The sequence below is a fragment of the Mustela nivalis genome (assembly GCF_964662115.1).
Source record: "Mustela nivalis genome assembly, chromosome: 1".
NCBI classification, from domain to species: Eukaryota; Metazoa; Chordata; class Mammalia; order Carnivora; family Mustelidae; genus Mustela; species Mustela nivalis.
In genome coordinates this window covers 25,367,074-25,389,810 of record NC_139020.1, presented here as the reverse complement: position 1 = coordinate 25,389,810, position 22,737 = coordinate 25,367,074, and the positions used below count along the sequence as shown (strand labels likewise).

At 40.2% G+C, this 22,737-nt stretch overlaps 1 protein-coding gene across 2 annotated transcripts in view; it reads right to left on the bottom strand.

The window, feature by feature from the left end:
* Positions 1–17,121: 17,121 nt before the first annotated feature.
* Positions 17,122–22,737, bottom strand: part of LOC309870116 (protein EURL homolog) — a 32,594-nt gene continuing 26,978 nt past the window's right edge. For both annotated transcript variants that reach the window (XM_082742215.1, XM_082742216.1), the window contains exon 5: positions 17,122–22,161. In XM_082742215.1, the coding sequence (XP_082598341.1) occupies positions 21,995–22,161 (167 nt within the window). In that variant the 3' untranslated portion in view covers positions 17,122–21,994. The remainder of the gene's footprint in view (positions 22,162–22,737) is intronic.

Sequence of the window (22,737 nt, the reverse complement as noted above, 5' to 3'; positions counted from 1 at the left end):
ACCCATACTCAGCAGTTTCAGGACAGCTGAGAAGGTGGAGATAATTTGGGTTTGATTCTCTCCCCTGCACCCCCTGCCTATTTATCCATGGATTTAAAAGCAAAATTCTAACAGTTACCAAAACAGGGTTTACTCGGTACCTGTCGCAACCGCTAGGGCACCAGTGTTCCCACAGTGTCGCTTCCCTACCCCGCCCCCACCCCCCTCCACCAGCCGTGTGGAAACTTTCTTTTAAATATTGCTTCTACTGCTAACCGAAAGACAGAAAAAAAAGATGAAATATGATGACAAATTTTTTTTTTTTGATGATAAATTTCTAAGAAATGTTTCACAATTCGCTCACTCGCTAAAGTAGAGTCGGCCTTCACTTGCCAAACAAAAACTGTCCTCCTCAGCAGAATTCGCTTTTGTTTTTCTCCCTGTAATTTACTGCCTGGTTAGGGCTTAATAACACAATATACTCTAGTTGACTGCCCCCATAAAACCTGCAGGCGGAGAAGCAGCTACAGTCGGATACGTCCCCACTCCGGGTGAAGAAATGAAATCCCGAAGTTTAATCTTAGTGGCAGCAGAGCTGTGAAATGATAAGACAAATCAAGTTCAGCAGAGGTTTTTGCTGAGATCAGGTCGCTAGACTCCGGAGCACTACAACCCCCCCACCCCGGGGGGACCTCTCTCATTCTGCAGGCCCCACTGCTCTCACTTGGTCGCATTTCTTTTTCTTTTTTTTAAAAATTTTTTATTTTTTATAAACATATAATATGTTTTTATCCCCAGGGGTACAGGTCTGTGAATCGCCAGGTTTACACACTTCACAGCACTCACCAAAGCACATACCCTCCCCAATGTCCATAATCCCACCCCCTTCTCCCAAACCCCCTCCCCCCAGCAACCCTCAGTTTGTTTTGTGAGATTAAGAGTCACTTATGGTTTGTCTCCCTCCCATTCCCATCTTGTTTCATTGATTCTTCTCCTACCCCCTTAACCCCCCATGTTGCATCTCCACTTCCTCATATCCAGGAGAACATATTGATGAAGTCCCAGAACCCAAGTCAGGTTCGGTGGGGTGAGGTTCGGAGCTGACGACTAAAGAAAGAATTCTTAAGACATCTTTGGTGCAAAATGGTGGTTTATTAAAGCACGGGGACAGGACCCGTGGGCAGACGGAGATGCTGCTGCCCCGGGTTGTGAGGAGTGGCTGGTTATATACACAGGAGTTGGGTAGGTGAGGACAAAGGGTTGTTCAGAAGGGCTATTGGGATAAAGAAGACTGTCAGGATATGGAAGGCCTGGTTACTATCAAGCCAAGGCCACTTTCCCTCTAATGAGGCACTAACATAAAGACAATTGGGAGTCTCCTGGTGGAATGTTACATTCCTGCTATCAAACGTCCTTGTTAGTGAGATTTAGGTCTTAAAAGAAATTTAACTTTATTTACTTTTCCTTCTACCTCCATCTCCTTCGTTTTTTTTATGGAGGGGAGGGTGACGTTAGGGCTTGAGGAACTGAGTTATGTATCTTTGGAAATTGGGCTATTGATAAGGCAACTTCTTTGTTGTAAATCTCAAGGACATTTGTAAACCAAGAGAGACTCCTGCCTTGCAGGACTGTGATCTCTGCAAGATAACCATTTGCTCTTCTTTTAGGGCAGTCAGGGGTGCCTGTGAAATGTCACACATATTACCAAGGGGAGTGGGTGGAGAGGGGGTGCAAGGTGCCAGCCCCTGCTCCGTTCTCAGCCAGCCTCCTGCTCCCTCATCAATATGATAGTTGTCTTTCTCCGCTGGACTTATTTCGCTAAGCATGATACGCTCTAGTTCCTGATTTGTGTTGATCCTTAGTATCAAGTGATGCAATGTTGTAAGTGATGACGGAGCTGAGCAGAGTTTCCAGAGCTTCTCCAAATGGAGAAGGTGTTTGCATACAAGAGGGGTTGAATCTAGCGTGGTTTCAATGTGGTCTTTCTATTTTTTAAGAGAAGCACTTTTCACTTCGTTGGTGTTAAAGGGAATGCGGGAAATGATGGTTGGGAGCAGATTGTTGAATTATAGGAGATGCCTGTGTATGTGTCCGTTACAAAATGGGAGTTTTTATGACCTCGGGATAGGTTGATGAATAGGCGTTTGAATGCTGGCTAGAGAAGTAGTAACTATTAATAGTTGTCACCTAGTTTTTAAACTAAGAGATCATCTATGATCTGGTCCATTGAGTTAATATCACAATATAATTGAATGTATAATATCTTCTTTCAGATACTCTTTAGCATGAGGGCTGTTTGCAAGACAAACCTTCTGGTGCTTAAAAACCCAAACAAATGGGAAGAATAGTAGCAGGTGAGAAGAGCAGTAGTACATTTTGTACACAGATTCTTGAATTACTAGATGTTGGAGATGGCAGCTGAGCCCAGACCCTGTTAACCAGAATGCCTGGTCTCAAATGCCAGCCTCACCACTTATAACCTCATGAAGTGGTCAGCTCAATCTTGTGCCTCAGTTTCCCATCCGTAAAGTAGTAGTATTCACCTCTTGGTTTTTTATTTTTATTTTTTAAGATTTTATTTATTTATTTGAAAAAGAGCACAGAGGAAAAGGGAAGCAGACCCCCTCTGAGCAGGGAGCCCGATGAGGGGCTCAATCCCAAGACTCTGGGATCATGACCTGAGCCGAAGGCAGATACTTAACTGACTGAGCCACCCAGGCACCCCAGGACCCACCCATCTCTTAGGTTTGTTAAGAGGACTAACTAATTTAATGTTGTAAACCATTAGAGCAACTTGTGACCCATGGTGTTTGTAGTTTCATCATTATTTGCTATCATTTATCCCAAGTTCTCCTGTCCAATATCTTGCCTTCTAGTTTAGTGCTCTTCTTTTATACTACTGCTAACCAGAAAAGAATCTAATTTGTAGGTTCAAGTGTGCTACATCATGCTTGTAAACACAGAAACTGGAGGGTGTGTGTGTGTGTTGTAATACATCCGTACTTCCTTTTTTAAAAGATTTTATTTACTTGAGAGAGGGAGAGCGTGCGAAGGTGGAGGGTCAGAGGGAGAAGGGGACACCCTGCTGAGCAGGAGCCGCATGTGGGACTCAATCCCAGGACTCCACGGTTATGACCTGAGCCAAAGGCAGTCGCTTAACCAACTTAGCCACCTTGACGCCCTGCAGTCTGTACTTCCAATCATGATACAGCGGGGTATTTCAAAGAAATGTTTCGGTCTCCTTCCATGGCAGCAGGCCATCTAGAATATTGTAGGAGCTTCCTAAGTGATGTGTCCTTAGCCATCACTCTCACTGGTCTCCCCTCGAGTGACCTTTCATACAACGTGGAGTCTTCGTTTGAGTTTGAAGGTCATCAGTGTTCGAGTTAGCAGTTGAAAAACCTTCTCAAAGGAACACCTTGGCCAGAGAGCTTGTTGCACAAGTCTTCTGAGTGGGACATGGGAATTGGCAACTCATTAGTAGTCACAAAACCTCCAAAACCATAGATTTTTGTAAATAATACCAGGTTTTCATCACTGACCACAGTCAGCATTGGATTTACTGTTTTAGTTCTCAAGACTCCTGCCCTTTTCTGAAAACAAAAAAGTGCTTTTACCTTAAGGGCAAAATGTAAATGTGTGACAGGCTCTTGTCCCCAGGCAAGTGACTCACTGCAGATGTACTGACAAGCTATCCTTCAGTGTGATAGTTGATCAGTGGACTGGATGTGGAATTGCAGGAAATTTGCAATGTTAGGAAATTAGATAAGCAAGATTATCTCTAAAATAAACCTCCGCTCATTAAAATTACCACTGCCGCCAAAGTTACTGACGACCAAAATCTGGAAAGAGTACATTCATAGATTCAATGCAGTCCCTTAGCATTAATTTAATGATCATTTATTACCAGTCTCTGTGCAGGAGTTGAGGATACAAAGACAAGGAGATACTGTCCTTGCCCTTCAGGCATTTTTTAGTCTTTGGCTGAAATGGATCCTAAATAAAGGCTTTCCAAAGTAGAGCCATAAGCAAAGTGTTAAGGGAGCACAGAAATTTGAAGAAATCTTTTCAGAAGATTAAACACTTTAAATGGGTCTCAAAAGGTAAAAATAATTTCTGGAGAGAGAACGGGGGCAGGACATTCCAGAAACAGCCAGAGAGCATATATAGAGGCAGAGAGGAGGGGTTGTATGGGATGTGCTTGGCAACTTAGCTGGGGGGAGCATTTCATTGAAAAGTGTAGTTAGAAATAAAGTTAGTAAAAGTAATTGGGTCCAAAGATACGGAGTTTTGGATTACCTTCCTGGTGGGTTTAAACCTCACCCTAAGGTAACATATCACACATTTTTTTTTTTTTTAAGATTTTATTTATTTATTTGACCGAGAGAGATCACAAGTAGGCAGAGAGGAAGGCAGAGAGAGAGAGGAGGAAGCAGACTCCCTGCTGAGCAGAGAGCCCGATGCGGGACTCGATCCCATCCCAGGACCCTGAGATCATGACCTGAGCCGAAGGCAGCGGCTTAACCCACTGAGCCACCCAGGCGCCCAACATATCACACATTTTTAAGTATGAATGTGACTTGGTAAATGTCTCTGACAGCTGACTTGGAAGATAGTCTGGACTATAGATAAGGATGGGGAGAGGCTGGGCCTCGGGGAAGAATGTGGGTCAGCTCAGGCCCTACAACAAAAACCGCATAGTCGGTGGTTAAACAACAAACATTTTTTTTTCTCACCTCTCTGGAGGCTGAGGAAGCCAAGATCAAGACAGAGGGTGATTTGGTTCCTGGTGAGGGCTCTTTTCCTGGCTTGCAGATTTCTGCTTTCTCCCTATGTCTTCACAAGGTTGAGGGGGCTGAAGGAGGAAGGGGGTGTCTGTGTTGCAGGAGAGAACATTCTGGTCTCTCTTCTTCTTAGGAGGACACTAATCCTGTTGTGGGCCCCCTCCCTCATAACCTTACCTAAACCTAGTTCCCCCCCAAAAGCCCCATATCCTAACACCATCACGTTGGGGGTTAAAGTCTTCAACACATGAGTTCTGGAGGCACACAAACATTGAGGGCATAACAGAGTTAGAAGGCCCCTTAATAGCCAAGGCTTTAAATAGTAGGGTTAGGATTAAGGTTGAGATCGTTACTGGTGGCAAGAGTTAGCTCCTAAACAATGTTAAGAGACCTTAGCCAGAGTGATTTCATCTGGGTTAAACAGTGATTTTGTTGTTTATGCAGTAAAACTTAAACTGACCCTGCACCCCCCACGGCCCCCCAGGAAACTTACTTAAAAACAAGTCTGGGAGGGGCACCTGGGTGGCTCAGTGGGTTAGGCCGCTGCCTTCGGCTTGGGTCATGATCTCAGGGTCCTGGGATCGAGCCCCCGCATCGGGCTCTCTGCTCAGCAGGGAGTCTGCTTCCCCCCCCCCTCTCTCTCTCTGCCTGCCTCTCTGTCTACTTGTGATCTCTCTCTGTCAAGTAAATAAATAAAATCTTTAAAAAAAAAAAAAAAGTCTGGGAAATCAGTAAAATATGGTCGACCAGTCCCTGATAACAGAGCCCAAATACAAGAGTGGGTCAGGTCAGGTGGAGATAACAGCCGAATGCAGGGATGGGTCAGGTCAGGTGGAGACATCCAAGCAGTGGAGAGCGCATACTGTCTCCCTAGCTACCGAGGAGTGTGCGCCCCACCTTTTGGGCGCCTTTTGAGCTCCAGTTCTGACCAAGGTGTTAGGCTAGTTCAAATAGCTACTATGGGGTGAATTGTAATTCAGTTGGCCACCCGTGTGTGACTAGCATGACTGTGCAGCTTTCTCTGTGTGTTGCAATCTCATTGGCCACCTCTGTGTGGCCAGGCCCAACCACATGGCCTTTGCTCTATGAAAGTTAGTCTGTGAGGCTGGGAGTCACTCACTTTCTCTGTAAGAGGTGGCCCCGAACGGTCGGTTTGATTCTCAATGCTTGACGTGAAATAAAGCTTTGCTTGACCTTCGCTTTGTATCAGTCTTGGTCCTTTGTTCATGGACCTAACAAGATGACAGATTAAATGTTAGGGGGGGGGGTAGAACTAAGGTTTAGAAGGGTTAAAACTGCCTGTGTAATGATTAAATTCATAGGCCTAAGACTGAAACTACCCAAGTTCACTGTAACTGTGTGATGTGGGGCTTGGTTCTTAAATTCTCTGCACCTCATCTGTAGAGTGGGGATAATAATTATACCTGCCTCTTACAGAAATTTTGCATAAGGTGTAGAAAGCATGGAGAACGACCCTTGCTCATCAGGAAGATGCTACATGTCAGATAGTATTTTATGACCTACAATAATACATAGTAGTATTCATTACATTTTTGAATTGATTCTTTCAGATTGGTAACATTTGAAACCCTAAGGGTCAAGATTTGTTTTGAGAGAGCCATTATATGATTTTTTTCTTTGTAAAAAACTTGTCATTTATTTTTGGTTCAAGCGCTTTCTTACCATGGGATAGCCTTAATTCATAAAATTTATTGTTTCTTTTTCTAACTTTCATGAATCAGACCAAAGAATAACACCCAAGAATTGGAGAATGTTTTCCCAATTTGGTATTTTTATCAGTTTTATATTTATATCATTAAAAAAAAATCAAACTGCATGTTCTGATGGAAAATAGCAGTCTGGGCCTCTTCCAACGCCACCTTCACCCTCACTCCCCGGCCTCGCTTTGATTAACGTGATCAGGGTAGAGCTGTAGAGTTACTCTTTTCTACTTTGTAAATCATAATTATTCATGGGGAGGTGTTTTGAGATTATGTAACTCTTCCATCTCTTCTGACAAACTCAGTTCATTCACTTTTAAAAATCAGTGTGGACACCTATTTTCCCATTTTATTCAATTGATTCACAAATTGTTTTGATACTTAAATGGTCTCTGATGTAGCTGATGGGGTCCCTTTAATGGGGCTTCTGTGTTTTTTTGACATGTGCACATCAGTTTTTGAGCACTTTTCTACTTTTTGGAACAAAAGGACTCATCATATTCTTTTCCTGCCCTAGCCCTAAAGTCAATCATTTCCCCCCAAGGGACCTGATTCAGTAGAGAATAATCGGTGATACTTGTTGCTTTTGTCCAGGCTTAGTGTCCCAACCCTCTCAGTGGACAAGCATGTATATGTGTGGTTATACCCATTTGCACCTGTATTCCTCTATCTACCTACCTATCACGCACCTTGAAAGTTATGAGTTTACTCTATTATCTTCAATTCCAATGAAGCCCACAGAATTCAGTCTAGAATTTCCCCTTTCCAATTTGTAACTCTTCAGGAAGGAGACACCAGGCTTCCACTATCCTTAATATATCAGTCTCTGTGTTTGTAACCATCTCTCCCTCTTCCTTTTCCAGATACCCTCTTTATTTTCATTTTTAAATTTTTATTATTTTTTTAAGATTTTATTTATTTATTTGACAGACAGAGATCACAAGTAGGCAGAGAGGCAGGGAGAGAGAGAGGAAGGGTAGCAGGCTCCCTGCTTTGCAGATGGCCTGATGCGGGGCTGGATCCCAGGACCCTGGGATCATAACCTGAGCTGAAGGCAGAAGCTTTAACCCATTGCCCCACCCAGGCACCTCTGATGCCCTCTTTAACCCACAGAGGCCCTGGCAACCCACAGCCAAACCTTTATCTCCCCTGATGCCCTCATGGGTGCTCTCCTTATCTTGTAGGTGGTCCGTCAGCATCAGGAGGCCCCACCTCCAGCTCTAACCCCCACACCAGCCGGCCCCCCTCCCACCCTCTGGACACCTCACTTCGTTGTCTCATCTGGTAGTTCTGATACCGAATTCTTCCAGAAGGAAGGGGGAAGAAGCAACACAAACTTCCTGAGTTTTCTTAGGACCTTTCACTCATGCTATTTCTAGCATCTCCAGGAATGAGATTTCACCTAAATTGATCAGAACAATCCAGCACACCCAGATGTGTGGCCAACTGCGGCCTGCCTTCAGACACCTTTGCAGTCGTCTCTCTTTCTCTTCCTGTCCATCAGCACAACAGGACACCAGGCAGCATGTAATTGGGTAGGGCCTCCTTTTACTTCTAACGAACATTAAGTTAGTGGTAATGATCAAAAGAGGGTGACTTACCTCACAGTTTCAGATCTTGTTCTAAAGTTTCTTTGTATCTAACTAGGCTTCCATTTCAAATTCACTTGTTTATGGGATTGGAATTTGGTTTAATAATCTCTGCTAGTCCAACTACCTTAGCTTAGCCTTCTTCTCATTGATTCTAGGGTGTGATTCAGAAATACATCATCTCTGCGAAACAGATTAATATAATATATATGGAATATGGGGCACTTGGATTTTAGACATGCTACTATCATTTCCTTCTGCTGTCAGAGGAAATTCCACCCATGTTGTGCACAGTCCCTTGAACATACAGTTATAGTAATATATGGCTTTAACACTTGTTAAAGTTCTTCTGTTTTGAAGAACCAGTTAGGAGCAATGGGGCATATGCTTTCCTTCCACCCCACCCAGGTAATAGAAATGGGTATTTCTAAGCCTTCATTTTTCCTCGGAATAAATCTTGCGGAAACTGGCTTTTGATGTAAGGAAGGCACTTGCTGTCTTCAGGTTCTGCTAGGAACTGTTCCTGGAGCCAGTCCTGGACTTCAAGCCTTCCAGAATGAGGACATCTAGGATACTCTCTGGATTTACTAGCAGTTGTCCTGGTTCAGACAAAACCTTGCTTTACTTAGCAGGGAAAACTTGCTCTATTTTTTTCCTTTTTCCTGTGTTTTCCTCTCCTGGGTTTTTCAGTAGTCCATCAGAGTGTGAATAAATATCTTACAGAAATATCCTTGACAGAAGATCTTATGTGATAGAAATAAAAAGTAAGAACTGAGCTATAGGTGGTATTTCGCGGGAACTCTGGAAATGGTATCAGGAGATTTGGGATTTGGTCCTTGCCTCTGAGGCTAATAAGCTCTGTAGAATGGAATTTTCTTAAGTGAAGGAGGCGAGACTAGATTAAGCAGTTTCTTATAGCGCTTCGTAAGATTCCCGGGGCTGTAGTCGGTTGAGTGGACCTATAGGTTTGGTGCCGGTGACAGTTTGGGGGTACCAGCAGGATAGTCACGGAGAAGGGTGTGAAGGGAACTTGGCTCCAAGAATCTCCGTTGTCTTCAATGTAGAGAACAGCAGCACCATCTCTATGTTCATATATGTTACATCTTATGTTCGTAAAGGATCTTTTTGTTTTGAAGGGCTCTCCTGCAATAAAATGAGATCAAATCAAATCAAAGCTGTGACACTCTTGAAGGCCCCTTTAGCTCCACATGTTTAGTGGTTTCCCATGATATTTATGTATCTCGCATCCTGGGTTTCTTCGTTCTCTGAGATGAGACCAGTCTGTGTTGATCCTAGACCCAAAGTCCCTCTGTACTTTGATAAAAAGCAGGGTAGCCCAGCAGGATGTGAACTTCTGTTTGCTGGTGCTTTGTTCACACAGGTGTGAAGATGAAAAGAGAGGGAGACAGCAAAGGAAATGTGGTGCGTTTTCTTTTCTGCTACGGGAAACTCCCCCAATCTCTCAGAAGAACAGCAGAGGTACCCAAGGTCCCCACATTTTTTTTTTTTTTTTCTGAGAAGTTGTGTGGCAGCAACTTAGCAGGAGGCCCAGACACTGCATTTTCTAGTCTCAGAGCTATCTGATTAGGACAAAAAGGAAGAAACTCCCCACAGTGAGATAGCCAAAAACTAGTTACTTTTTTTACCCTGTTAGTTCTGGGGAGCACTAGGGCTCTTCTACCCCAGCCCCCCCCCCCCCACCCAGGACTAAGTAAATTTGTTTCAAGAATGTTTGCTGTGGGGTGATGGTGGTTGAGATTTTCTGGTATTTCTCTGAAATAAAATAACTCTTAAAAGAATTATTTGTTTGGTGGATGTAGGAGAGAGCAAAGATAATAAGAGATGTACCAACCAACATTCAATATTCTAAAACCTTCAATAATTTGCCTAAAAGTATTGGTTATTGCATCTACTAGAGGTTATATATATATCTTTTACTTTTTGTAGAACACTCAGTTTTCAAATTTAAGACCAACACTGATTAAGAGGAAACATATTGGTAGATAACTGCCTTTGTTACTCAGAAACTTATTTAAGAAATAATGAAAAGTTGTTCCTCTAAGCTCTCTTAGAACACATGGACACATTCAGAATAGTAGAAGAGCTTACTGAGTACAGATCATAACCTAAGCTGAATGTTTTGGGGTAGTGTGGCTTAGTGGCATCTGCCTGGATAAGGTAATGTCAGATCCATGGTTTTCAGACTTATTAAATGCAGTGAGTATTAGAATAAAATAAAAAATAGTGACCAAATGTGATGGTTGAATTTATGTGTTAACTGGACTAGGCTATGGTACCCAGTTGTTTGGTTAACACCAGACTAGGTGTTGCTGTGAAAGGATTTTCTTGATATGGTTAATACTTAAATTGGTAGACTTTGAATAAAACAGATAGAAATTGGAAGGGGAGGTGAACCATGAGAAACTATGGACTCTGAAAAACAACCTGAGGGTTTTGAAGGGGCGGGGAGTGGGAGGTTGGGGGAGACACGTGGTGGGTATTATGGAGGGCACAGATTGCATGGAGCACTGGGTGTGGTGCAAAAACAATGAATTCTGTTACGCTAAAAAGAAATAAAAAAAAAAAAAAAAGAAAGAAAACCAGATTACACTTCATAGTGTAGGTGGGTCTCATCCAATCAGTTGAAGTCCTTGAGAGAAAAGAATGAGGTTCGTTGAAGGGAGAGGATTCTGCCTTCATATTGCTTTTGGGTTCAAGACTGCAAATTAACTCTGGAATTTCTAGCTTGTCCTTCAAATTTTAGACTTGCCAGCACCCACAATTGTGTGAGCCAATTCCCTAAAATCAGTCAATCTCCTGTTCTGTGTGTGTGTACATATATATACATATATACATATTCATACAAATATGAATATGTATGTATATATTGAACACACTCGTTCTGTTTTTCTGGAGAACACTAAGTTAATCACTTACGTAAGATTGTGATTTTAACTTTTTACTGACTAAGGACTTAAATAAAAATAAAAACCTACCATATACTGCGGCTATTACTTTTTGAAAGAAAGAACAATTAATTTTCTACTCCTGTAATAGGAAAGATGTAATCTCAGGATACATGGCAGTTCTGCTGATGGAATAAATGATATTCTACTACACTGCTTGACATTTTCATTTTCCGTGCACTGGTGCGAATGTCCGAGCCAGGTCACAGGAACTGAGCTGCAGGTGATCCAACTTCTGATTATGTGGCAGAATCATCCCACCGTTACTTCTAAGAGAAATACTTTTCCCGTATGTAAGATTGTGGGAGAGTAATAAGGTGTAGGACTTAGGCTTTTTGTTGTTGTTGTTGTTTTCCTTTCTCCAGACATTACATAGACAATCGTATAGCTGTTTATGAGCCAGGATAATTCTGCCATCTTTTCTCTTTTGTCACAGATGATCATAGAAATATCTTGCTGCAAAAACACCTCACAGTTTCTTTTTGAATGAAACCACACTTCCTTTATGTTCTTTTCAGCTTAGTTCTGCTGTTCACGCCAGGGGTGGGGGAGATTTTCCATGACAAGCTTCATAAAGTGTGATCCTGGGGCACCTGGGTGGCTCAGAGGGTTAAGCCTCTGCCTTTGGCTCAGGTCATGATCTCAGGGTCCTGGGATCGAGTCCTGCATTGGGCTCTCTGCTCAGCAGGAAGCCTGCTTCCTCCTCTCTCTCTCTCTGCCTGCCTCTCTACCTGCTTGTGATCTCTGTCTGTCAAATAAATAAATAACATCTTTTAAAAAAATTTAAAAAAAAGTGTGTGATCCTTTTAGGATATGGGCTGGCAGTTCCCCTAAAGAGCACCGCGTTCAATGCCACTCTTCACAGCTGAGAGCAGACGCTAAGAGAAGAGAGGTAGAGTGGTGCCCGGCAGTGACAGAGGAGGGTTAAAACCCGTTCTCCAATGCAGTGTGGCAATGGCCTTCCATTGAACTTCCTCTTCTTTAGAACTTCCTCTTCTGCCTCCATCACTTCCCATTTTGTTATCTCTTTCCCTTAGAAGTGCCATCCTCTTTTTACATTGCCTTCTCTTTGCTTCAAAGTTGCAGATCTGAAACTCTGTGTACCTGCACCTCGGCCTTCCTTCACATTCTATATACCGACTAACTTCTTATAAACTGCCTTTTATGTGGGTTAGATACTTCCCTCTGCTGACACTTGATAACCAACTGACCTAGAAGGTCTTGGCCTTCACAGGAGTCTTAGTCTGCTCTTCGAATGAAAAGAATTGCTTGAAAAGCTTGCTTGAGGTAAAGCTCCAGAATTGATTTTTTCCCGCTATACACTATCTGTAGTAGCTCTTCGAATTTCTCATTTTTCCCATGTTTGAAATTTTATCTCTTGGATAGGTTTTTGTGAATTTCCTTTTTGAGCCACAAATTTATCTGAGTTTCAGATTCGATTTTCAGTAGCGCTTTCAGTTTAGTTTACTCCAATTGCAAAAACAGTTCTACTCTGTACATATTTACAGCAACAAAATCTGAATGCAAATGCATTAACTCAATCAACGGCAAGTCATGGACCATGATCTCTCTCTCTCCTGAACAGTCTGGCAAGCCTGTCTCTTGGAGCCAGGACCTCTCTCACTCCTCAGAAAGCAGCTATTTAGCATTTCACCACTTTTGAGTCTCCAACCCTGCCATCTTTTCCTTTTCTCTCAAAGAAAATAGAATCAGCCAGGTGGAGGCTTTCTTACCTTACTCTCCAATGAATCTCCCTCAAACACCTTCATCTGTAGTTTTGCGTTCTCTCCAATGTGAAAGCCTGAGATGATCCTAAGACAAACCAAAGACAAACCATTCTAGATGTGCTACCGTGTTCTGCCTCTTCCTACTTTACTGCTTTTATGATGACCACTTCTCCCTCTGTAGCCTCTCCACTACATCTGTCTTCTCAGTATTTACTCATGATCAAGTACTTCTCAACTTAAAAAACATAACCTTGGATCCACATCCTGACTTCAACTTCATTTATGGTTAAAATTCTTAGAGATCACACCCAGGTCCACTATGTTACCTCTTTACCCAGACTTAAATTCATTGTGATCTTTTGCTCCCATAGGTCTGTTAAAACTGTTCTCATTGAATTTTTGGTTGCTAAATCCAGTGGACATTTTTCATGTCCACTTAACCATGGGCTGGAATCCTTTTCAGTTGACCAAGAAAGTCTTGTTGGCTTTTGTATCCCTTGGCCCAAAGCCTACAGGGCTTGTGAAAGTTCCTGGCACATAACCAAGTCTCAATCTGATGAAAAAATTTAAATGGAAAATAGGCAAGAGCCAAATGGTGAAGGCTCTTAACACTGAGCTCTGAGGATTAATTTTCATTTTATTGGCAGTGGTCATCTAGAAAAGTATGAGCAGGGAAGTAATATTATCACATCTTTTGGAAAGTAAACTCTTGGGGCAATGGATGATTGGTGTTTGCAAAGTGCCATGTAGACCAGCAACATCAGCATCACCTGGGAATTTGTGATAAAAATTCATAGGTCCCACCTCTGACCTATTGATTCAGAAACTATGGAGGTGCAGTCAAGTGACGCATGTCCCATGAAATTCAGAAGAACCAGTGTTATAGAAAAGAAACAGAGACAGAACAAGTGGGAGTTATCAAAGGCCTGAAATAGTCATGGAGGTGTTAGGAAGAGTGGAATACGTGGAGATATGTAGTCAACCACTGGATGAAGGCCTTAGGCATTTTTTGGGTAATTACTGGTTTACTTCTAGAGGACATGCAATCCTAGTGCTTCCTCTGAGATCTCATTTGCATATTCGTTCAAAAGATGCTTACTGGGCTGAAGGTCATTTAGTAATATCAGGGAGCACACAGGCAAAGCCCTGAGCTAAAGTTATGATCTTCACTGTTTATATTAAATCATCTGTTCCAAGATCCTGGTAGATAAAAACCATGAGCACTTTCAGTAGTTAGTGGAGAACGGTGTCACCCCAAGTGTGAACAATGAACATGTTTAACAGGAAAATGGATATCCTCATTACCAAAAGTTTACTTTCTTTTCAGAATTCCCCCATCATTTTCAGTTGATCCAATAGGCAGACCAGGTGGTCCTGAGAGCTTTCAGCAGTTCACTTTTAGAAACCAACTGTGTTAAGATCTCAGAGCAAGAGGGTATTGGACAGGGGCACCTGGATGGCTCAGTGGGTTAAAGCCTCAGCCTTGGGCTCAGGTCATGATCTCAGGGACCTGGGATCAAGTCCCGAGGCGGGCTCTCTGCTCAGCAGGGAGCCTGCTTCTCTTCCTCTCTGACTACTTGTGATCTCTGTCAGATGAATAAATAAAATCTTAAAAAAAAAAAAAAAAGGGCATTGGACAGGGACCCAGTGGATGAAGTGAGGAGTAACTGACTTCTCAGTTACAAGCCAGGGAAGGCAACTAGTTGACTTAGGTGGAAAAGGAATTTATTCAATGGGCAGAGATCACCCAGAAGGCTTGGAAACCAGCGGGAACAAAACGTCCAAGATTCATGGGCAGATTTACACAGAGCAATGGCTACTCAATACTAGGTGCCAGGAGTTTACCTGCTGCCCTCACTGGATATTGGATACTGGGTGTTTCTCCTATTGATGGACACTGCTGTTCTCAAGATGGATCCTCCCCTACCCCCCCACCCCCAACACACAAGAGAGAGAGAGAGAAATCCACTAACACAAACTTGCAAGTCATGTGTAATTGAAGATAGTAGTGATCTAAGATATCATCTGTATCAGAAACCCAGAAAACCTGTAACTCAGAATACCAGTACATGTGATATGTGATGAAGTTCCTGAACCTAGGTGGGGTTCGGTGGGGTGAGGTTCGGAGCCGACGGCTAAAGAAAGAATTCTTAAGACGTCTCTGGTGCAAAAAGGTGGTTTATTAGAGCACGGGGACAGGACCCGTGGGCAAGCAGAGATGCAGCTGCCCAGGGCCTGTGAGGAGTGGCTGGTTATATACACAGGAATTGGGTAGGTGAGGACAAAGGGGTGTTCAGAAGGGCTATTGGGGTAAAGAAGACTATCAGGATATTGAAGGCCTGGTTACTATCAAGCCAAGGCCACTTTCCCTCTAATGAGGCACTAACATAAAGACAATTGGGAGTCTCCTGGTGGAATGTTACATTCCTGCTATCAAACGTCCTTGTTAGTGAGATTTAGGTCTTAAAAGAAATTTAACTTTATTTACTTTTCCTTCTACCTCCATCTCCTTCAGTTTTTTATGGAGGGGAGGGTGACGTTAGGGCTTGAGGAACTGAGTTATGTATCTTTGGAAATTGGGCTATTGATAAGGCAACTTCTTTGTAGTAAATCTCAAGGACATTTGTAAACCAAGAGAGACTCCTGACTTGCAGGACTGTGATCTCTGCAAGATAACCATTTGCTCTTCTTTTAGGGCAGTCAGGGGTGCCTGTGAAATGTCACACATATTACCAAGGGGAGTGGGTGGAGAGGGGGTGCAAGGCGCCAGCCCCTGCTCCGTTCTCAGCCAGCCTCCTGCTCCCTCATCAATATGGAAAGGACATTATTCCGCCTGCTGCTCTCCCTCCTTTCTATTCAACACACGCACACCTACTTGCTAGGCTCTACGATACCTGCAAAGAATTCCAGGCCTTATAGTGACATTTAAAAATGAGGGAGAACAAATCATTTTATAAGAATTCCCATGAAGGCTTAGAAATTGGGCAAGAACAAAGGTGATAAAGGAGCAGTAGGCTTGCATTTTACCTACTCTTTGCTTCAGCTTGGTGAATTCAGGCTTAGAAAAGTGAAGTGACCAACTTCCCTTAACATCACAAAGTCGTTAAAGCTAGCCAGGAGAACAATGTCATTTGTGGTCTGGTGCTCTTTCCAGTATGTTCTCCAAACCAGACTCAATTGGTCTTCATTGCCTCCTCTGGAAAACAAAGTGGTGTGACTTAGATTGTTAGACATTCAAAAGAGCTTCAAGGATGGTTCCTGTTCTCTTACAGCCCATTAAATGTTCCAGTTCTCCATCATCCCTTGTTTTGTATTCTGCCTCTGATCTTCTGTATAACTGTCCTTGTTTCCTAATTTTCAGCTATCCAAAAGGATATACATTATTTTAAAAATCATTTGTGGGGAATAATAGTTAATTGTAAATAGTCAGATTCATGATGCTAACCACAAGCGACCTTGAATCCTTTAATTTCTATTTGATTTTCTTTTCACAGCCAATTTAAATGTATTCGCAACGGCTTTATTCATATTAGCCCCAAACTGGAAATAACTCAGATGTCCATCACAGGTGAATGGATAAGTTATAATACATTCATACAATAAAAGAACACTAGTCAGAAAAAAAAAGAAGTCACAACTAGTGATCTCTTAGTTACTATGCAAGAATTTCAAAGCATCCAGTTGAGTGAAAAAAGCCAGAGGCAAGTGACTATAGTACATCCTCTATGAGAACATTTATGTCCTGAAGCAGCCAAATGCAAGTTATGGGGCTAGATATCACAACAGTGGAAGGGAAATAGGGAATGCAGACACTAGCAAGGGGTGCAAAGGTTGATGGTTCTCCAGTTATGTATATTTGTTAACTCAAACACCACAAGTAAATCTATGTATTTATTGTATGGAAACTACACTCCAATTTAAAAAGTTGCCTGGACATCTAACAAGCCACAGGAATCTTACTTCCTGTTTCTGGGCTCTTGGGACAGAGGCAATAGTTAACTATCAAAAAGAGATTTTCATGGGACGCCTGGGTGGTTCAGTTGGTTGGACGACTGCTTTCAGCTCAGGTCATGATCCCGGAGTCCTGGGATTGAGCCCTGCATTGGGCTCCCAGCTCCACGGAGAGTCTGCTTCTCCCTCTGACCTTTTCCTCACTCATGCTCTTTCTCACTGCCTCTCTTTCAAATAAATAAATAAAATCTTAAAAAAAAAAAGATTTTTCAGAAAACATTAAGATAAACTGTTAGAAAATGATGGTTAGGGAGATTCCCTAAGCCTACAAAACCAGACCCTTCTAATAGGTCAACAATTTAAGAAGAAAAAAGTACATTTAAAAAATATACGCTGAAGCTAACTGATAACAAAATATTATTTTATTGTTGCAAAATTAAAAAAAGTAGACAAGCATATGTAGTTACAGTTCCAAGGCAGAACAATACAAATATATAAATTATTGCAGTTTTAAAAGAAAAAAATGCAAGGTAATGTCTAAAACGCTTTTAAAACGGACTTGTTTTTCACCCCTAGTTTCATTTTCTTTTCCCAAAGACTCAAGCACAATTCCGTAAAGTAAATTTCTAACAACAAAGAGAGACTAGGTTCAATGGCCACAGTATAGGTTACTCAGCTTCAAAACAGGGTTAACACACACATACAAACTATAAAAGTAGGGATGATGGCACTTAACAGAAATCACTATGGAACATTTTTTAAATTGCCACTTTGGGAGGCAGCAGAATGGAAAAACTCTACATGTTTGAAGAAAAACACATTTACTAAAATTCCTTTTGAGGGGTATGCAGTTGAGGCAAGTCCAACTAACACTTTTTTGGAGGGGGTAAGGGCTCAGTATTCATCTTCAAGATTTTTTGGTTTTCCTTGGGTAAGCTTAAAATTGTGTACTAATTCAATATTGCCAAAATGCATTAATAATTTGGGTTCTTTTTAAACTAACAAGAATAGGGAATGTATGTTACAAACTAGGTGCTAAAAAAAATCTTAGTGCTAGAGACTTGCTACGACTGTTTCATAGCAAGGTAACCAAGCTGCTGAAGGGGTGAGACTGAACTATAACAAGAACAATTAGGAAGGGATGAAGTGAAGGCGAACACTGATGTGTCGGACAAGACCTCGTTATTCTGCAGGATTAGAACCCTCCTCCACCACCCCTTTGCTTGTGCCAGAGCCCAAGTACCTCATTATTCTGCTAAATAAACTCTTCCCCTTCCTACCACAAAACTTAATGTGGCAAGAATAACCTGTTGAAGGTTTTATCCCTTACTGATTCTCACCACAAATTTCCTCAAATAATTATTTCCACCAACCCTAAGTTAAAGATGCAATTAAACACTGAAATGAAAATCAATCGCCCTTGCTTTACAGTTGCATCGGAACAACAGATCTTTAAAAAGTTGGTAGGGTACTAAACTTCTTATTAAGTACTTTAAAATACTAAGATATCTTACTTCAGCATAAGCAATATCCCAGTAAATCAGAAAAAAACACTATAAGAACTTTACATTGTACCATTTGAAAATTTTCATGTCACAACCTAATTTTATGGTCACCAACTGAACCTCCTTATAAGCTACACAAATAATTTATTCTTTAAAAGTTCTTAAGTTTAGAGCATATACATTTTGAATTGCATTTTATAATATTTAATAACACAAGCAGATTTCTTCTAAAACAAAATGAAACCCAAGCTGGTAAGCATCAACACAATACAAATAGATCCTCAAAATTAATTTAAAAAAACTTAGCAAAAATTGACAAGCTTCAACAGTGTAAACACCAAGGTAAAAAATATATCAACAAGAAAAGCACTTTAGACCATTTTCAGTGGTAAAGAATGTGATCAGATGAAAAACCCAAGAAATCTCAAGATGCCTGTCGAGATGCCAACAAAATAGAAGACAATTTGATTACACTTTTGAAATCACTTTCCAACATGAACTTGTTATTTTAAAAAATAATTCTCAAGTGTATACAAAAATGGGCACTTTGTGGTGAAATGAGCATAAAACTTGAAGAACTAAGAACATTTCTTTGTTCCAACATCTAAGGAACTACATGATGGAACAAAATGCCACTCATCTGCTCTCTCATCACCTGTTACTGGGTCCTAAGTGCTTCCCTTATTTTTTTCCTTAACAAAAAAAGAAAAAAAAAAAAAAAAAAAAGAAAGAAAGAAAGAAAGAAAAGACCAATTTGGGTATTAAATGCTTTGATCAAAGGATGATAATCTCAAATTAAAATAGATTTTTAACTTAATTAAAAGTCTGAACAAATTTGAAAACTTTAATCTTGAAAGTGAATAGTCTTATGTGATCAAAATTGCTTTCGACTTCAAGTTGATTTTTTTAAATCCAATTTGTCTAATTATGAAATCTAACATGAAAAAACATTAGTCTTATTTCACTCCTCTGACTCATATAAGCTCTGAAAATGTTAGTAACAGCTGATTGGCAGTCTTCTTCCTTTTGCTGTTTTTGAAACTGATGGTATATACGAGATTTTCTTCTAAACTTCCTCAAAAAGTACTAACAACTGCACTGAAGAATAGCCAAGTATGGTAACTAATATTTGTAGTATTTCATGTTCTCTCAAGATAGAACTTAACTCTGTCCCTTATTTTTATTTTTGCATATATAAAATAATTGCATATTCAATCAAGAAAACTAGGGCGCCTGGGTGGCTCAATGGATTAAGCCTCTGCCTTCAGCTCAGAGTCCTGGGATCATGCCCTGCATAGGGCTCTCTGCTCAGCAGGGAGACTACTTTCTCCTCTTTCTCTGCCTGCCTCTCTGCCTACTTGTGATCTCTCTCTCTGTGTCAAATAAATAAATAAAATCTTAAAAAAAAAAAAAAAAAAAAAGGAAAGAAAACTAACCCAGGAATCAGTTTACCAAATATGTGGATAAGCTGCTGTACAAAATCTTTCAAGAAAAAAATTATTTTACTGCCATATTCATCCAAATAAAGTACTAATGTGAGTACCAGCACCACAGATTTTTTTTTTTTTTTTTTTTTAAACAGCACCTTTCCTTTGAAGAGCTTAGGTAGAAATATCTAAATGGAATAACCAGAATCTCCAATTAAGACCATAAGTACATGCACAATCCCACCCAATTGTTCCAAACTCAATTAGTAAAGCTACATATTTGCCAGAAACAAAGCAAACACTTTTCTTTGGATTAATACTGTTGCATTTAGGACTGCCCCATATGGCTCATACTCTGGAAATATGCTACTACTGGTATCAAATGCAACACATCCCAAACTTTGACAGCTGTCCCTAAGCGATATAAGTAGAAGCACAAACGTGTGCAAGCACACTGGCTTGTAACATTCTTGATGAATTATGCCAAATGACAGTAAAGTCAAATTAAAAAAATGTGACCTAACAACTAAGCACTTTACTGGCATCATCAGGAAATGTCTTTATTCAACTTGTAAATTTATAAAGATTTCGATATTGCACACATTCAGTTTAAAGCTTATCAAAACTAAGGCAATGTATCCCCACTCCCTGGATTTTAAATTCATTTTGGATGACTCAAAAGAACCGAGAAAAATTGAAAACATTTTTCAAAAGCTCCAAAAACAGTTACATCATACTTAAAACAAAACAAAGCAAAATCAACTGTGATATCAATTAATACTCTGAGGCAAATTTAACACATCTTATCATTACAAAAAGTTGTTTTCTACTAGATTGAGGCGTTTCTTTGCTTAGTCAAATACTGTTTGTGTTCAAGACTAAAATCTGACCCAAGCCAGGGCAGGCTGCCAGATTTAAGATAGAAGTCATTCGTATCTTTATGCATGAAGCTGCCAAGCTAATGGGCTTTTCTGCAGATTCTTTCAAGCAAAAATCTTACCTCATAAATACATTCTAAGCACCAACTAAAAACAGAATTTAGAGCCCATTTTAATTTTGCACTGGTTATAGCTTTTACTATATAATACATTGTTAAAAAACATATCTAGCTGTTTGAGATGACCAACTAGTTCAGAATTCATTGGAAACATCACAGGCAACTTATAAGAATATCCCTTCAAAATGGGCTTATTGTTTTTGAATCAGTTTTATTTTTCTGTGTCAAGCAGTCTTCTCTTCCTCTTTAAATTCTAAAGTTTAGGAAAAAATATCTCACAATGTTTTCTTTGGGCACCAATTTCAGTGATGCTGCTAAGAGAATGTGGACAGTTTAAGGATTCTTGAACTTTATCTGCAGTGGCAAACAGAAGAATTTGAAGCTTTTTTACAAAGATGGGACAAAAATCTGGCAGCACATTCAATTTGACAGATACTACATTTGACCTGGAAGTGAGGCTTGACTTACTCTGTCCAAATTCTAACACATCAAAGTCATTAGAATGGAAATAATAATGAAGTAGAGAGGCTTTTACTTCTATGGAGACAAGGTGACATATGAAAACTAGATTAGCATTTTCCTTAACTAACTCAGACTGCTTTTGTTTGAAAAAAATAACGTCCTTTTTTTTTTCTTGGATACTTGCTTTAAAAAGTTATTAATTCCTCTTTCATAAGATTTATCAGAAGTCAAAACACTTCAACTAGATAGATTTCTACTCCAAAATACATTTATCTTTGGATAACAAGGTAATAGTAAAAAGAGTGTATTAAGAGAATAAAATACAGTGATATGAAATATGGATGAACATATTCACACAGGAAAGTGTAAATATAATATACAGTGGCATTCAAATACACATTTATAAAGAGAATGGAAAGGTACCTAAAATAGCATTTTTATATATAAAATTTTCATATTAAAATATTGCTCATAATAAATAGGAGGTGTATTATGAATTCCATTTCCCTCTTAAAATTATCTTTAGTAGTTCAGACTAATCTAAGGAGTTTTTAAAAATTTTTCTATTGTCTTGATAAGTGAATTACATTAAAATATGTTTAATAAAATCACACTGTAACAATAATCACATGTGGTAAATTAAGCAGGGTCATTTAGTAATTATGGGAAGAAAGATTCCCAAAATAAACCATAATGATTAATTCTAGAAGACTAAGAGTGTAATGATCTGCTTTATTTGACAAAGATGTTAAATACTGCCTTCAGCTTTGCAAATATAATGACCATAAAAAATGGACTGTAACTTTCTTCGTCTTCAAAGTTGGCATGCCTAGCAGACCAATAAATGGTAGGGGCATGAGGGCAAAGGAAGTAAGTGTAAGTTAGTTCAGTTGTTTATGGGTAAGTGTGACTTCATTCCTGTTCGCCCCACTTGCAGACACGGTAACTTGGAATAGTTCTTGAGAAGCTGTTCGATGGCAACGTGGCGGACATGGAGCTCTGAGGCCAAAGAATCTTTTTCTTGAACTTGATGCGTCAACTCTTCAAAAACTTCTGTAAAGATTTAAAAGGTAGTTGAATACATAAATGGGTTCAATTAGTATCTACTATGGCTTATGGATAGGAAGTGCCTATTCATACCCAGGTCTGGAAACCCCTCTAAGAGGCTTTGGAATCAGAGTACCTTCATTTCTGAATTCTTGTTCCTACGGTTTTATGAGTCTCAGGCAAGTAACTTAAACCACATTTTCATTCCCTCTTATGTATAACCTTGATATTAACAATAAGCATCTCACAGGACTACTGGGAGAAGTAAATGAGATCACACCTGTAAAGTTCTTTCCACAGAATGAGCACTTGATAAATACAAATTGTTACTACTATTTACTGTTATTGATTTACGATTATTATTGTGACACTGGCTGTGAAGTTAAGGAAGGAACGTAATATAATCCTTAATCTGTTATTAATTGAATGTGTGATCTCTGTAAGCACCTTAATGTCTCTGAAGTGGTTTCCTCACCAAAATGGGAATCAAATATTAAAAAGAAAGGAAAAAAAAAAAAAAAGGAAACAATTGGGGAATTTGAACATTAACTGTTGTTAGTGTTAGTATACTACTGGACTACT